Here is a 16,889-nt window from a genome sequence, read left to right as displayed (position 1 = left end):
GTGGGGCTCAGGGTCGAAGCCGGAGCCGAGGCGAAGTCGAGATGGAGCACAATAGCCCCGAGCTGCGCCCGCCGCACTGCGGAGCCCCCACGGGACAGTCCAGGAGGGTGGGTGGTGCCTGCCTCGCAGCCGACAGGCTGGGTACGGAAGGACTAATCCATCCTGGAGGCCCAGCTCACACCAGCCTCCTCTGCCCCGACGTCCCCCCCGGCAGCTTCACCAGGTTACACGTGGGTTCCTCCCCAACTGGATCTCAGTTGCATTCCTCCCGCGTCGGGTGACCTGACCACACACGCGGCAGGTGCCCAGCGGCAGTCTCGGCCCCAGCATCCCAGCAGCAGGACACCGCGTGGAGACCCCAGGTCACAGGAGTGTCTCCACACAGACATTCAGGCCGGCTCGAGGGGAGAAGACAGCCGCCTGGCCACTCTCCCACCACGCCCCACCTGGCAGGCTCCTCTCCTCAACCTGGGCCCCCGTTCTCTCCCAGGTTGCTCACATCACTCAGTCACCCCCACGACATCTGCCTCTGAGCTGCCAGCCTCCCTGCCCAGCCCCTCCCTCCCTTCCTTCCCTCCCTCCCTCCTTTCTTTTTTTGAAACAGGTCACCCAGGCTGGAGTTCAGTGGCACAATCGTGACCCAATGCAGCCTCCGCCTCTGGGGCTCAAGACTTCCAGGCTCAAGCAGTCCTCAGCCTCAGCCTCCCAAGTAGTGGGAAACATAACTGGGCACCACCATGACCGGCTATTGTTTTGTTTTGTTTTGTTTTTTTGGTAGAGATGAGGTCTCACTACATTGCCCAGGCTGGTCTCAGACTCCCGGTCTCACCTCGGCCTCCCAAAGTGCTGGGATTACAGGTGTGAGCCACTGCGCCCGACTTCCCTGGCCCCTTTCTAACCCACGGCCTGGGATCCAGCCTGGACTCACTGGAACATACACAGCCTCCCTGGACCCCCAGCCCCACCACCACCATGCCCCACGAGCCCCTTCCCCACATCTGCTCCCACCGCAGACCACCCTCCACGCAGGCTCCGTGCCCACGTGCACCTGGCCGGTAAGGCCTCGGACCCAGCACTGGCCGCCGTGTGACCTGGCGAGGGACTAACCCCCGCCTCGCCTCCATTTCTTCACCCACAACGTGGAGACCGTGACCTCGCAGGGTGGCCTTGCTCCTCAGGTGGGTGCGGACCTGGGGCCTCTAAGTGAGCTCTCCACGGCTGGCAGCTTTGCCATTGCTAACTCCTGTCCTCAGAGTCTCCATCTCGGCCGCTCCTGCCTTATTCAGGCCCTCATTATGGCGAACTGGATAATTCAATATCCACGAATTCTCTGCCTCTGGACTTAACCGCCCCCCAGGCCCCGAGACTCACTTCCCTGCTCAGTGCCCTTCGATGGCTCTGCTGCCCACAGGACACAAGCCCAGGCCCTGCGCCCGGCACACAGAGCCCTCCCGATCCTCACGTCCCTCTCCTTCCCTCCCTCCCCATCCGCTTCTTACCCCTCACGGCCTCTTTTCCTCTCCCCTCTGCCATCCTCCTCTTCCCTTTTCCTCCCTTCCTCTCCTTCTCACTCTCCAGCATAACCAGAGCCCCAGCTGCGCCCAGGGCCCCCACACTTCCTCGGCACCCTGCCCTGCAGAGCTATGCCTGCTCCGGAAGTGCCCTTTCCTGGCACCTGGTCACCCCCTCCAAGCCTGGCTGCCACATCGCTCCACCCGGCAGCCTGGGGTCCTCCCCCACCTCCCCAGGTGCCACAGCTCGCCCATGGCAGGTCCTCCCCACAACAAGCCCGTCCCAGGGCAGGTCCTCCCCACGGCAGGTCCTCCCCATAGCAAGCTCGTCAGCAGCAGGTCCGTCCCACAGCAGGTCCGCCCCGCGGCAGGTCCTCCCCACAGCAAGCCCGTCCCAGGGCAGATCCTCCCCACGGCAGGTCCTCCCCACGGCAGGTTCTCCCCGCAGCAGGTCCACCCCGCGCTCATCCCTGCCTTCTACTTCTGCAGCACTTCTCACTGCACTGCCATATCTGACACCAACCATGAGCTCCTGGAGGGCGGGGCTGGCATCTCCACCTCCTCAGCCCTGCAGCCTGGCACGAAGGTGAGCTGAGTGCGCACAGGAACTGACCAGGCGACAGGTCACGCAAAGCTCCGTCCAGAAAGCTCTGGGCCTCGCCAGGGATCCGTGTGGCTGCCCAGGCCCACCCTGGGTCCCTGCAGCCCCTTGGCTGCCTCCCTGCTGATGACCCTGGGCTGAAGGTCGGCAGTGTGCTGGGGTGAACAGCAGGGGCTCAGCAGCGCACAAAGTAGCTGTTCTTTCTTTGGAAGAAGAAAAGCCACACGCAGGCCTCGAGACAGCAAGAGAAAAGGAGGCCTCAGTGGACACGTTCCACTCGTCAGACTCCGAGCAAGGCCAATGTTCCAAGACGCCATGTGGTGTCTGGTCCACTCCTCCGATCCCAGCAACTGGGGCCAAGTCCATTCCTGCCGAACAGCCGCGGAGATGCCGGAGATGCCGGAGCCGCCGGAGCAGGCCCCTCGGGGCAGACGAATTAAGTTACTTTTTCCGGGAATTTAGGAAGCTTCAGTCGCTGAATGAAAAAATCCATCTTTGTAATGAGTCACAAACGCACGTCTTCCACGTCGGAATTAGGTCAAGAGGAGAAAGGACATCCTGAGGCCAGTTTGCAGGCGACTCGGATGAAATGGCTCAAGGAGCTTCCACAGCTCCACCAAAGGACGGGCACTGAGGGTCAGGTTTGGAAAGGGAGGAGGGGACGGGGCCGCGGAGGACTTTCACCGCACACCCATCTGGGAGGCAGGCTCTGCAAAACACTGACTTCTCCTAAGCCTTATGCTTGTGGGGATGTAAAACGGTGCAGTTGTCACGGAAAGCAGGATGGAGGCTCCTCAGACAAGCAAGCACAGAACTGCCATACGACCCAGCGATTCCACTGCTGGGCATAGACGCAAGAGAATCGAAGGCAGGTCGCAGACAGGTGCGCACGCCCATGCTCACTGCGGCATGTTCACAACAGCTGAAACGTGGAGCAACCCAAATGTCCATCACAGGTGAGTGGATACACGGAGCACGTGCAACGAAACGTTCCTCTGCCTTAAACAGGATGGAAATTGCGACGGATGAACCTTGAAAGCATTACGCAAAGGGGATCTGGTTACACTGAAGCTTCCAGTTTGGGAGGTCTGTGGGGGTCTGAGATTCTGCATTTGTAATGAACATCTAGGGGAGGGTCCACATCACTGGTCCTCGGCCCACACTTTGGGTAGCAGAGACCCCATCAGCACCGGAACTCTCCGCTAGCCCTAACGCCTCCACCTCCAGGAGGAGCTCTCTGTAAACTGGACGGTGCCGGGACCCCCACAGCTTCCCAAGGCAGGAGAATACCCCTCAGGGGTGAGCAGACTCTCTCCAGGCAGCTGCTGCAGGCAGGTCACGAATCACGGCCATGTCTAAGAGCGGAGGGCTGGCTGCTGGGAATAAAGCAGTGATGGAGGCTGGGTGCGGTGGCTCACGCCTATAATCCCAGCACTTTGAGAGGCCGAGGCAGGAGGATCATTTGAGCCAGGAGTTTGACATCAGCCAGGGCAACATAGCAAGACCCTGTCTCTACAAAAAATAAAAAATTACCCAGGCGAGGTGGTGCACGCCTGTAGTCCGAGCTACAAGGGAGGCTGAGGTAGGAGGTTCGATTGAGCCTAGGAGTTTGAGGCTGCAGTGAGCTGTGTTTGCCGCTGCACTCCAGCCTGGGAGGCAGAGCAAGACCTTGTCTCTTAAAAAAGGAACACACTGATGGAAAGAGTCCGGCTCTGCAGGCAGAAGAGCGACAAGGACACTCCCCCTGCTCCTTCCACAGCTTCAGGGCCTCGAGTCCCAGATACTGAACAGAGAGGGAAGCTGAAACCTTAGGAAAATGGCATGTCCCCCACCCAGCCCGGGCTCCTACCAACGCCCCTGCTGGGGTCCGGGATATGGCATGTCCCCCATCCAGCCCGGGCTCCTACCAACGCCCCTGCTGGGGTCCGGGATACGGCATGTCCCCCGCCCCAGGCTCCTGCCAGCGTCCCTGCGGGGATCCGGGATATGGCATGTCCCCCATCCAGCCCCGGGCTCCTACCAGTGCCCCTGCTGCGGTCCAGGATACGGCATGTCCCCCATCCAGCCCCGGGCTCCTGCCAGCGCTCCTGCTGGGGGTCCAGGATACGGCATGTCCCCCATCCAGCCCGGGCTCCTACCAACGCCCCTGCTGGGGTCCGGGATACGGCATGTCCCCCGCCCCAGGCTCCTGCCAGCGTCCCTGCGGGGATCCGGGATATGCCATGTCCCCCATCCAGCCCCGGGCTCCTGCCAGCGCTCCTGCTGGGGGTCCAGGATACGGCATGTCCCCCATCCAGCCCCGGGCTCCTGCCAGCGTCCCTGCCGGGGTCTGGGATATGGCATGTCCCCTATCCAGCCCGGGCTCCTACCAGTGCCCCTGCTGGGGTCCGGGATATGGCATGTCCCCTATCCAGCCCGGGCTCCTGCCAGCACCCCTGCCGGGGTCCGGGATATGGCATGTCCCCCACCCAGCCCAGGCTCCTACCAACGCCCCTGCTGGGGTCTGGGATATGCCATGTCCCCCACCCAGCCCCAGGCTCCTACCAACGCCCCTGCCGGGGTCCAGGATATGCCATGTCCCCCACGCCAGGCTCCTGCCAGCGAACCTGCCGGGGTCCGGGATATGGCATGTCCCCCGCCTCAGGTCCTGCCAGTGCCCCTGCGGGGGTCCGGGATACGGCATGTCCCCTATCCAGCCCCGGGCTCCCGCCAGCGCCCCTGCCGGGGGTCCGGGATATGGCATGTCCCCCATCCACCCCAGGCTCCTGCCAGCACCCCTGCCGGGGTCCAGGATACGGCATGTCCCCTATCCAGCCCCGGGCTCCTGCCAGCATCCCTGCCGGGGTCCGGGATATGGCATGTCCCCCATCCAGCCCAGGCTCCTGCCAGCGCCCCTGCGGGGGTCCGGGATGACTCTCAGCAGGACACACCCCCTCCTCAGAGCAAAGTGGGCTCAAGCCAGGTTGAGGGAAAGGTCAGGTTCTGGCCCAGCCCCTTCTCTCCATGCTGGGCCGGGTGGCACCTGCCCCACCTGAGCTGGACCTCCTCTAAGTGACTCGGGTAAATATGAGACTGCCCAGTCTTCCTCCATTAGGACTCAGGCCATCGTTTCATAGCAGGCTCCCCGGCACCCACACTGTGGGACACATTTGGCTGAGACCAGAAAAAAACCCATCGCTTCCCTCAAACAGTGACAAGGCATCCCAGGCTCGGGTGGGCTCTGCTGGGGCCCCGCCCAGCTCGCCATCACTGGCTGGACTCTCAATGAGACTCAAAGCTGGCTGACTCAGATCCCAAGCAATTAGGAGCACCAGGCCTCTCTAATTAACCAGCCAGCCCCTCTCCCTTCCCACCACGGCCCTCAGATAATGAGGGCAGGCAGCCGAGACACGCAGGCCCCATTAACGGAGGGGACGCAGCGCCCAGGACCGGCATCTCGGCTTCCGCCCGCGAGCTCATTAGCTTGTAGCTGCTGAACGCTGCCAGGGCTCTTGCTGGGGACGCCTCTGTGCGCCCAGGAGCACCTGAGGCTCCGTCCTCCCCAACCACGCCTGGGCCTGGATGCTTCCCACCGCGGGGATCTCCCCAGCATCCCTTCTCCAGCCTGCCTGAGCCCACACACCTCCCAGGGCCCCGGGCTGCAGCCGTCCGCAGAAGGTGCGGAGGCGGAATGTGGAGATGGAGATAAACAGGGAGGTGCCCCAGAAACCGGCAGGCCCAGAGTGGGGGGCCCGTTCCCTGCACCGTGTTGAGCCCTCCCAGCCCCCCAGGGCTGCCGGCTTAACCCCAACCCCAGCTGTAATTAATTACCCATGATGGTTTCACACCTCCCCCGCCCCCCAGCACTGGGATCTGCCTGGCTCCTGACACCAGCAGGTGTGCGATAAATATTCATGGGATGGGGAACGGATGGCATTGTCTCTCCTCCCAGACATCAGAGAGCCCTGCAGGGATGAGGGCGTCGCAGGGGCTATGTCTGGGCCTCCCTGCGTCTCCAGTGACTCGGGTTCTAGGCAACCACCCCTACAGCAGGGCCCCCAGGGGGTCAGTGCCTCTGCGATCATCTCCCTGGAGTCCCAAGCCTTCTGCACCTGCCCATTCACTGCTCAAACGCAGCTGGTCCTCCGAAAGACTCCACCCTCTCACAAGTCACCTACAGCTCAGCGTCCCGAGGATCTCAGCTCTGCCCTGGGTTTGCAGGATCTCAGCCTCAGAGGCAGCGGGAGCAGGCCCCATCCCTCCTCCACCGTCCACTGTCCCTAAGTCGAATCTGCCATTGCATCCTGTGCTCCTTTTCCCTTCCGCACACGCCTCTGTGCTCCCCCAGGCATCATCCTCACAGCTGGACGCTCGCCCAGCCTGTTTCCAGCTTCGAGCCTCGGCCCATGTGGTCTTCCCCTCCCCGATGCCCTTCCCTCTGCCCTCAGCCTTGCAGAAGTCTGCCCAGCCTCCAGGGATCCACTCCTCCAGGCAGCCCTCCTGGCTGCTTTGAGTCCTGGGAACCCCAGTCCCAGCCACAGTGCACGTCACACTAGAGAATACCGCCGTCGGCCCATCGTGACCGTCAGGACCTGAGGGAAGTGACCACCCTGAACACCTCTCTTTTTGGATCCCCCAAACCCAGGATTGGCACACAACAGTTAAGCGACTGAGAGAGACATTTACATGAATAACTCGCACAAACACTGAGGGTTGTCCCTGCTGGCTCAGGACATCCAGTGAGCTACAAAGGCTTCCAGAGGCGTCTATGTAAATTATAGAAAATATGGGACTAACTGTGGGAGCTCCAATTTTAAGAAGAGAATTCCAGGGAGGAGAATGTGGGTGCTATGAACTGAACTGTGTCCCCTCAAAATTCCTATATTGAAGCCGTGACCCCCAGAGTGACTGTATTTGGAGAGAGGGTCTTAGGAGGTAATTAAGGTAAAATGAGGTTGCAAGGGCGAGGCCCTAATGCAATAGGACTCCTGTCTTTATCAGAAAAGTAAGAGGCCGGGAGCCGTGGCTCACACCTGTAATCCCAGCACTTTGGGAAGCGGAGGTGGGAGGGTTGTTTGAGAGCTAGTTTGAGACCAGCCTGGGCAACAAAGCAATACCCTGTCTCTACAAAAGATTAAACATTAGACAGGCATGGTGGCGCACATCTGTAGTCTCCGCTACCCGGGAAGCTGAGGCAGGAAGGTTGCTTGACCCCAGGAGGTGGAGGCTGCAGTGAGCAATGATCACGTGACTTCACTCCAGCCTGGGTGACAGCGTGAGAACCTGTCAAAAAAACAAAAAAGCAACAGGAGGAGGAGAGACCCGAGCCCTCTCCCCTTGCCACGCGAGGACACGAGGAGACGGCAGCTGTCTGCGTGCCAGGGAAAGGGCCCTCACCAGACACAGAATCAGCCAGCACCTTGATCTCAGAATTTCGTGCCTCCAAACTCTGAAAATGCCTACTGCTGAAGGCACCTAGTCTGCGGCACGTTGTTACGGCGGCCTGAGCCGACTATGCCACGGGGAGTCACTCAGCCTCTTCTGCAGTGTCTGGGGATCTGCTCCATCCTGGGTAACACGTGTGTGGCCTCAGCGGGCCGGACCCTGGAGTGGATTCTTAACCGTCACAGGCATCCTTTACTGCATGCTGCCCGCGGGCCAGGCAGTCGGCGACGGATACTACTTTCATCACAATATTTAACATAGTACTGGAAGTTCTAGCCTGAGCAATTAGGCAAGTGATGCTGCACCGCGGCATCCATCAACAGTGACGGAAGCTCAGTGACCCCATTTTACAGATGAAAGAACAGAGGCCCGGAGAGGTTAAGTGACCTGTACGAGACCGCACCACGTTGGCCACGCTGGGGACCTCAACCTGAGTCCGTCAGGTCCCGCAGCTCCGCGTGTACAACCACCTCACGGTCCCGCACCTCCGCGTGTACAACCACCTCACGGCCCCGCACCTCCGCGTGTACAACCACCTCACGGCCCCGCACCTCCGCGTGTACAACCACCTCACGGTCCCGCGGCTCCATGCACGACCACCTCACGGCCCCGCACCTCCGCGTGTACAACCACCTCACGGCCCCGCACCTCCGCGTGTACAACCACCTCACGGTCCCGCACCTCCGCGTGTACGACCACCTCACGGTCCCGCACCTCCGCGTGCACGACCGCCTCACGGTCCTGCGGCTCCGTGCACGACCACCTCGCGGTCCCGCACCTCCGCGTGCACGACCACCTCACGGTCCCGCACCTCCGCGTGCACGACCGCCTCACGGTCCTGCGGCTCCGTGCACGACCACCTCACGGTCCTGCAGCCAGGGAGGAGGGAAGCTGGCCCTGCCGGTCCCTGCAGGAACACGGAGGCACCCCTGAAAGTACAGACGAGTCCCTCCCATCCGGGCCCGAGCCCCAGCGCTGCGTGGCGTCTGCGTGGGGACAGTCCTCACTGGCAAGTCCAGGACCACCTGCTGCTCGGGGTGGACCAAGCGACCTCTCACCCCGGCCCCCGGCAGTCTAGGGCTCTCCTTCCTAGAACCCTCGTTCACCCCAATTCCTCCCCATCTGCTGAGAATACACTGAAGAGGCCGACGCTCTGTCTTAGCAAATGGCCTCAGTCCGTACGTGGCCTTGTCCCCAACCCCGTCATCTCCCGGTGACGGCCATCCCCACCTAAAACTTGTCTCCAGCACTACGGTCATCTCTTAAAAACACAGATCACATCACACCCCTGCTTCAGACACTCCGCTGGCGTCCCATTAAACGCAGGTGAAATCTCAGCTCCTGACCCTGACCGGCGAGGCTCCCTGTGATGGGCCATCCCGCCGCTCACGCTCACTGCCCCAGACGCCACCATCTGCCCCTTCAACATGCCCAGCCGGTTCCTGCCTCAGGGCCTTCGGGACTCATCCGGGGGAAGCCTGCCGTTCCCTCCGCCGAGACGGTTCCACCCAGATCTTCCCAGGGCCGGCTCCTGCTTGTCTGGGCCTGAGCCGGATGAGGCCCCCAGGCCGCCCGCTAGGAGCTCCGCGTTAATTCAGCGGCGTCCTCGGGTGCCTAGTGCTGCTCCATGTTTAGTCTTTTGTCTTCTCCATGCCCCGACCCCTGGAAAGTCGTCTCCACCACAGGGTGGACTTTGTCTCGTTCGCGGCGTCGCCACACCCAGAGCAGGGCTTGCACACGATGGGCTATTGTTTAAAGAACGAGTGACTACGAATGAACGAACGACACCTTCTCCAAGAAGTTAGAGTGACCCTCCGAAGCCCCCAAATGCCCACCATCCAGCGGCCCCACACCCTCTCCTCCCACCTCAATCCTGGAACAAGCCCCTCAGAAGCTCAAAGCCTCCCCCGCCTCATGGCAGGACCCGTAGTCCCACCTCCGCTGGCCTTCGGCTGCTGAACACCAAGAACCATTTGCAATGGAAACACCCAGACCAGCCCAGAGCTCCAGGACAGCATGGGGGCCACCTCCAGCTGAGGCCCCTCCCCGGGACGGTCACTGCTGCCTCAGACATGGCTCCAAGGGGCAGCTGGATTAACCGTGAACAGCCAGACCAGCAGCAGCCTCTGTGGCCACAGGCCCTGGATGGTCGCAGGGAAAGCAGGCCGGGCTTCCTGGACCTTCACGGTCCCCTCTATCTGGACTATCTACCGCAGGCCAGGCTCTGTGCCTCTCCATAGTCCCCTGTATCTGGAATATTCACAGCAGCTGTGGGGTTGAGAGACAGAGGAGGAAATAGACTGCCAGGTCCCGTTCTGCCAGGCAGGAGTCACTGCCCGAGTCCTGGAAGTCAGCCATTCCCAAGCCTGTGTCCCCCACCTCCACTGACCTGTAGTCCCCGTCCCACCTCCACTGTCCTGTAGTCCCCGTGTCACCTCCACTGTCCTGTAGTCCCCGTGTCACCTCCACTGACCTGTAGTCCCCGTCCCACCTCCACTGACCTGTAGTCCCCGTCCCACCTCCACTGTCCTGTAGTCCCCGTCCCACCTCCACCTCCACTGTCCTGTAGTCCCCGTCCCACCTCCACTGACCCCCCGTCCACCTCCACTGTCCTGTAGTCCCCGTGTCACCTCCACTGTCCTGTAGTCCCCGTGTCACCTCCACTGACCTGTAGTCCCCGTCCCACCTCCACTGTCCTGTAGTCCCCGTGTCACCTCCACTGACCTGTAGTCCCCGTCCCACCTCCACTGTCCTGTAGTCCCCGTGTCACCTCCACTGTCCTGTAGTCCCCGTGTCACCTCCACTGTCCTGTAGTCCCCGTCCCACCTCCACTGTCCTGTAGTCCCCGTCCCACCTCCACTGACCTGTAGTCCCCGTCCCACCTCCACTGACCTGTAGTCCCCGTGTCACCTCCACTGTCCTGTAGTCCCCGTCCCACCTCCACTGTCCTGTAGTCCCCGTCCCACCTCCACTGTCCTGTAGTCCCCGTCCCACCTCCACTGTCCTGTAGTCCCCGTGTCACCTCCACTGTCCTGTAGTCCCCGTGTCACCTCCACTGTCCTGTAGTCCCCGTGTCACCTCCACTGTAGTCCCCGTGTCACCTCCACTGACCTGTAGTCCCCGTCCCACCTCCACTGTCCTGTAGTCCCCGTGTCACCTCCACTGTCCTGTAGTCCCCGTGTCCCACCTCCACTGTCCTGTAGTCCCCGTGTCACCTCCACTGTCCTGTAGTCCCCGTGTCACCTCCACTGTCCTGTAGTCCCCGTGTCACCTCCACTGTCCTGTAGTCCCCGTGTCACCTCCTCCACTGTCCTGTAGTCCCCGTACCTCCACTGACCTGTAGTCCCCGTGTCACCTCCACTGTCCTGTAGTCCCCGTGTCACCTCCACTGTCCTGTAGTCCCCGTCCCACCTCCACTGACCTGTAGTCCCCGTGTAGTCCCCGTGTCACCTCCACTGACCTGTAGTCCCCGTGTCACCTCCACTGTCCTGTAGTCCCCGTCCCACCTCCACTGACCTGTAGTCCCCGTGTACCTCCACTGTCCTGTAGTCCCCGTGTCACCTCCACTGTCCTGTAGTCCCCGTGTCACCTCCACTGTCCTGTAGTCCCCGTGTCACCTCCACTGACCTTTAGTCCCCGTGTCACCTCCACTGTCCTGTAGTCCCGTCCCACCTCCACTGACCTGTAGTCCCCGTGTCACCTCCACTGTCCTGTAGTCCCCGTGTCACCTCCACTGTCCTGTAGTCCCCGTGTCACCTCCACCCCCGTGTCACCTCCACTGTCCTGTAGTCCCCGTCCCACCTCCACTGACCTGTAGTCCCCGCCCCACCTCCACTGTCCTGTAGTCCCCGTCCTCCACTGTCCTGTAGTCCCCGTGTCACCTCCACTGTCCTGTAGTCCCCGTGTCACCTCCACTGTCCTGTAGTCCCCGTCCCACCTCCACTGTCCTGTAGTCCCCGTCCCACCTCCACTGTCCTGTAGTCCCCGTGTCACCTCCACTGACCTGTAGTCCCCGTGTCACCTCCACTGTCCTGTAGTCCCCGTGTCACCTCCACTGTAGTCCCCGTCCTGTAGTCCCCGTGTCACCTCCACTGACCTGTAGTCCCCGTGTCACCTCCACTGTCCTGTAGTCCCCGTGTCACCTCCACTGACCTGTAGTCCCCGTGTCACCTCCACTGACCTGTAGTCCCCGTCCCACCTCCACTGACCTGTAGTCCCCGCGTCACCTCCACTGTCCTGTAGTCCCCGTCACCTCCACTGACCTGTAGTCCCCGCGTCACCTCCACTGACCTGTAGTCCCCGCGTCACCTCCACTGTCCTGTAGTCCCCGTCACCTCCACTGTCCTGTAGTCCCCGTCCCACCTCCACTGTCCTGTAGTCCCCGCGTCACCTCCACTGTCCTGTAGTCCCCGCCCCACCTCCACTGTCCTGTAGTCCCCATCCCACCTCCACTGTCCTGTAGTCCCCGTGTCACCTCCACTGTCCTGTAGTCCCCGTCCCACCTCCACTGTCCTGTAGTCCCCGTGTCACCTCCACTGTCCTGTAGTCCCCGTGTCACCTCCACTGTCCTGTAGTCCCCGTGTCACCTCCACTGACCTGTAGTCCCCGTGTCACCTCCACTGACCTGTAGTCCCCGTGTCACCTCCACTGTCCTGTAGTCCCCGTGTCACCTCCACTGTCCTGTAGTCCCCGTCCCACCTCCACTGTCCTGTAGTCCCCGTGTCACCTCCACTGTCCTGTAGTCCCCGTGTCACCTCCACTGTCCTGTAGTCCCCCTGTAGTCCCCGTGTCCCTCCACTGACCTGTAGTCCCCGTGTCACCTCCACTGACCTGTAGTCCCCGTGTCACCTCCACTGTCCTGTAGTCCCCGTGTCACCTCCACTGTCCTGTAGTCCCGGCCCTTCGCAGGGCTGAAGAAGGAGCCAGCAAAGCCTGACACCTATGTCCCCATCATCCCTCCAGTATTCTTGGACCAGTTAATCCACATTCCTCAGCCCAATTTACCACATATGACAGAACAGGAGAAAAAAATTGACCACAGCTGTGATCCTGGCTTCCCTACTTGTTACTGGGCAGATTAACCTCACTGCACCTCTGGTTTTCTCATCCCGCTTTTGAGTGCTCCTGAAAATGCCCTCCAGGTTGCCAACAGCCTCCATGATCCACGTCCATGTTCATTTATTTTGACTTCTCCATCTTTCCCGGTCCTCTCAGCACTTCCCACCCCACCCCATCCTCCATCCTCCATCTTCCGTCCTCTGTTATTTCTTCCCAGGATTTATTATTTCCTGAAATCATCTTGTTTATTTGATCATTACTTGTTTTTTAGTTCCCTTGCCCAATATCATCTCAAAAAAGTTCCTTCTCTGTTCTTCTTCAGTATAGTAACTCAAGTCCTAAAGCCACGACTAGGCCGGGCGCGGTGGCTCAAACCTGTAATCCCAGCACTTTGGGAGGCCGAGGCAGGCGGATCACCTGAGGTCAGGAGATCGAGACCAGCCTGGCCAACATGGCGAAACCTCATCTCTACTAAAACTATAAAAATTAGCCAGGTGTGGTGGCGCACGCCTGTGATCCCAACTACTCGGGAGGCTGAGGCAGGAGAATCACTTGAACCCGGAAGGCGGAGCTTGCAGTGAGCCGAGATTGCACCATTTGCACTCCAGCCTGGATGACAGAGCAAGACTCTGTCTCCAGAAAGCAAAAACAAAAAAAAACTTGAGTAGTACATGGAAGTTACTTGAGGATGGGTTCCAGAAAAACTAAGGTGAGCACAAAAAAGAGGAAGACGTGGTCTCCTGAGAACAGTGTTTCTAACCTGGGAGGCAGCAAAGAGAACTCCCATTATAACAGCCGTGCAGCTCCCAGCCTAGGAGGAGCAGGAGTGAGAATCCAGAAGGGTTTATGCCAGGAAAAAAAAAACAGCCTCCATGTAATTGTAAAATCGAGATGTTAACTAATCTTGAGGATTAGAAGGCACATTATTCTCTCAACAATAAGAAAAAGGCAAGTCGAAACTCCAGGAAAAACTAAAAGTTATATTTAAAAAGTCCTAGATTCAATATGAAACCATTTAATATGTGGCACAATTCAGTATAAGGAGAAAATCAGTTTGATCTCCCTGCGAAGATCGTTCTTCTTTGAGTAACCGGGGATCAACAGAAGCAGGCCAGCAGGACGGAAAGTGCCATCCTGGCACACTGTTTGGCCTTGAGGAAAATAGGATGTATCTAATAACAACTGAAAACATGTTTTTCTTGTTGACTTAATATATTCTGGAGATAACATTTATTGAGTGCCTATGTGCCAGGCAGGGTTTGAAGAGTTTTGCATTTAGGAATATTTAATCCTCTGAGCATGGTGAGGTGCATGGCATCATGACCACATTTTACAGATGAGGAACATCAGGTGTGAGATACTAAACGAGTTTTCTGAGGTCTTAGCAGAAGAGCTAGATTCGCACCCTGACTTCTAACGCCAGCTCTGGGTCTCGTGGCCTGGGCGTGAATCTAGCAGAAGGGCTGGAAGGTACATCCACGCGATGAGACCCAGAGCTGGCCCTAGACGTCAGGCCATTTGATTTTTAAGTCTTAGTCCTTCTGGCCAAGAGGCAGAGGACACCACACGCCCAACGCAGACGCACACACTCCTGGGAGCCAGGACGCAAAGCCACAGAGCACCAGGGCGGGTCCAGGCTGGGATGCCGGAACGGCAGGGCCAGAGCAGGGTCTTACCTTCCTGCAGTCTTTGCAGAACACCGACGAGCTGCCCAGGAAGCCCAGCACCTCCCCACAGAGCAGGCACTGGGACAGGCCATTCCCCATCACGTTCCGCCTCATGGTCTCCAGCCGCTCCACCAGCCGCCTGCGGCACAGGACACAGAGTCAGAGGGAACGTGCTTCCCGCCTGGGCGCAGCTGCCACCGAGGCCCAAAACCGTACCGCGCCACACGTGCTGTCCCCCACCCGGGAGGTTGTTCCTCGCACTTCCCTGGCTCACTGCGAATCCTTCGTTCACTCACCAACTATTCACTGAGCACCTGAGTCATCAGACATGGGGAATATCGTAGCAAACACGCGAGAGACACACATGGTCCCTGCTCTCATGGAACTTGCCTTCAATAAGGAAGGAAATTCATAAGCAAGAAAACAAGCAAACTGATTTCAGATAGGGAGATGAAATGGAAATAGTGGCGGGAGGGAGAGGGATTGCAGGGAGGGCAAGAGAGACTGAGGGGAGGGAGGGGGAGGGAGACTGAGGGGAGAGAGGGTGAGGGAGATTGAGGGTGGGGGGTTGAGGGAGATTGAGGGGGGGGTGTGAGGAAGATTGAGGTGGATGAGAGGAAGATTGAGGGCAGGGAAGGCAAGGGAGATTGAGGGGAGAGAGATTGAGGGGAAAGAGGGTGAGGGAGACTGAGGGGAGGGGGCGGGGGCGGGGGATTGAGGGGAGGGAGACTGAGGGGAGGGAGACTGAGGGGAGGGAGACTGAGGGGAGGGAGACTGAGGGGAGGGAGACTGAGGGAGGGAGACTGAGGGGAGGGAGACTGAGAGGGGAGGGAGACTGAGGGGAGGGAGACTGAGGGGAGGGAGACTGAGGGGAGGGAGACTGAGGGGAGGGAGACTGAGGGGAGGGAGACTGAGGGGAGGGAGACTGAGGGGAGGAGACTGAGGGGAGGGAGATTGAGGGAAGGGAGACTGAGGGGACGGAGACTGAGGGGAGGGAGATTGAGGGGAGGGAGACTGAGGGGAGGGAGACTGAGGGGAGGGAGATTGAGGGGAGGGAGACTGAGGGGAGGGCAAAGGAGATTGAGGGGAGGGAGGAGGGGAGGGCAAAGGAGATTGAGGGGAGGGAGACTGAGGGGAGGGCAAAGGAGATTGAGGGGAGGGAGATTGAGGGGAGGGAGACCGAGGGGAGGGCAAAGGAGATTGAGGGGAGGGAGATTGAGGGGAGGGCAAGGAGGCGAGAGAGATTGAGGGGAGGGAGATTGAGGGGAGAGAGGGCAAAGGAGATTGAGGGGAGGGAGGGCGAGGGAGACTGAGGGGAAGGAGGGCGAGGGAGACTGAGGGACAGTGGCATGTTCCATGGGGACCAGCGATGGCTCTCGGAGAACAGGTGGACTCACAGCTGAAGAATGAGCCATGCCATCTGGCCTGTTTTTCCCACTGTAAAGACAGGAAGGCCAGACACGGTGGCTCACGCCTGAAATCCCAGCCCTTTGTGAGGCTGAGGCAGGCGGATCGCTTGAGCCCAGGAGTTCAAGACCAGCCTGGGTAGCACGGTGAGACCCCATCTCTACAAAAAACAAAAAAAAAGCTGGGTGTGGTGGTGCCCTGGTACCCACCCGCGGTTCTACCTACTTAAGGCTGAGGTTGGGGGATCGCTTGAGCCCAGGAAGTTGAGGCTGCAGCGATCCGTGATCGCACCCCTGCACTCCAATCTACACGACAGAGTGAGACCCTGTCTAAAAAAAAAAAAAAAAGAAAGAAAAGAGAAAGAAAAAGAAAAGAAAAGATGAAGATACGTAGGAGGCAGCAGAATGAAATCGATTCCCGCCCAGCGCATTTTTTCTTCCTACTTGTGCTTTTCTGTGGTTTTCAGATTTTCCAGGAAATACGAATTTCTTTTGTAATTAAACAAACACAGGACACCATGAAAGTGCTGGAAGACTGAGCTGTGGTGGGCGCTGGAGTCGGAGGCCGGGAGCGGCTCCTGCGGGAGCTTTCGAGGGCGACCGGGACCCTCCCTTGGCTGAACCACAGCTGACCCGCAGGTGCACAGAGCCGAACAGCCCCCGGGGCGCTTCACCACGCTCATTCGCGCCCACAGCCGGGGCGCACACCCCAGCTGCTAGCGCCGTCTGACAGACCTATCCTGAGGCCTCAGCAGGCTGAGTTACACTCCGGGGTGTTGAGGCAGAGCCAGTGACCTCCTGACCCCTCCCAGAGGTGAAATGCAGCACCAGGACGCAGCGTGCCGGCCTCCCAGTGCCCTGTGCTTGCACCAAAGCCCTTGCTGTCCTCCCACTGAGCTGGCTCCGGCCCCGCCTCACCCAATTCTCTGCTGCTCCAGGACGTCCAGCCGCTCGGCCCTCTGGATGACCTGCAGGATGGCCTCCACCTCCGCCGGGCTGAGGTGCTGGTTCCTCCTCTGCTTCTCCGTCTGGTAGGTGTGCACAGACCAGCCCGTCTGCAGCCTCGAGAGGGAGTAACAGACGGCGTTGAGGCCTCCCCGGCGCAAACTCCCGCAGCCCCTACCACATCCACCAAGCCCTCCTGAGCACAGTCAGTGGATGGCCCAGGTGCTACGTGCCGGGGGCGAGGAGTGCGGGCAACAGAGACGGGGCAGACACAGGC

General features: G+C 60.0%; 1 protein-coding gene and 1 long non-coding RNA gene across 10 annotated transcripts in view; both read right to left on the bottom strand.

Annotated features, from left to right (window-relative positions):
• Nucleotides 1–16,889, bottom strand: part of RPH3AL (rabphilin 3A like (without C2 domains)) — a 120,278-nt gene that overhangs the window by 84,329 nt on the left and 19,060 nt on the right. Inside the window, 2 exon segments of the mRNA XM_050763603.1 lie at nucleotides 14,271–14,400; nucleotides 16,586–16,729. Of these exon segments, the coding sequence (XP_050619560.1) occupies nucleotides 14,271–14,400; nucleotides 16,586–16,729 (274 nt within the window).
• LOC126938897 (uncharacterized) lies at nucleotides 9,563–12,297 on the bottom strand. 9 transcript variants are annotated; one of them, XR_007720191.1, is made up of 6 exons: nucleotides 11,983–12,297; nucleotides 11,623–11,706; nucleotides 11,474–11,585; nucleotides 11,209–11,292; nucleotides 10,987–11,014; nucleotides 10,404–10,614 (listed from the first exon to the last, which is right to left on the bottom strand). It is a non-coding gene; the product is annotated as an uncharacterized LOC126938897 (long non-coding RNA). The 9 variants fall into 9 exon arrangements; XR_007720192.1 differs by having other exon boundaries at nucleotides 11,209–11,264; XR_007720196.1 differs by lacking the exons at nucleotides 10,404–10,614; nucleotides 10,987–11,014; nucleotides 11,209–11,292 and adding exons at nucleotides 10,246–10,362; nucleotides 11,070–11,125.

The sequence above is a fragment of the Macaca thibetana genome, chromosome 16 (genome assembly GCF_024542745.1).
Source record: "Macaca thibetana thibetana isolate TM-01 chromosome 16, ASM2454274v1, whole genome shotgun sequence".
NCBI lineage: Eukaryota > Metazoa > Chordata > Mammalia > Primates > Cercopithecidae > Macaca > Macaca thibetana.
This window is presented reverse-complemented; position numbering and strand designations above follow the sequence as displayed.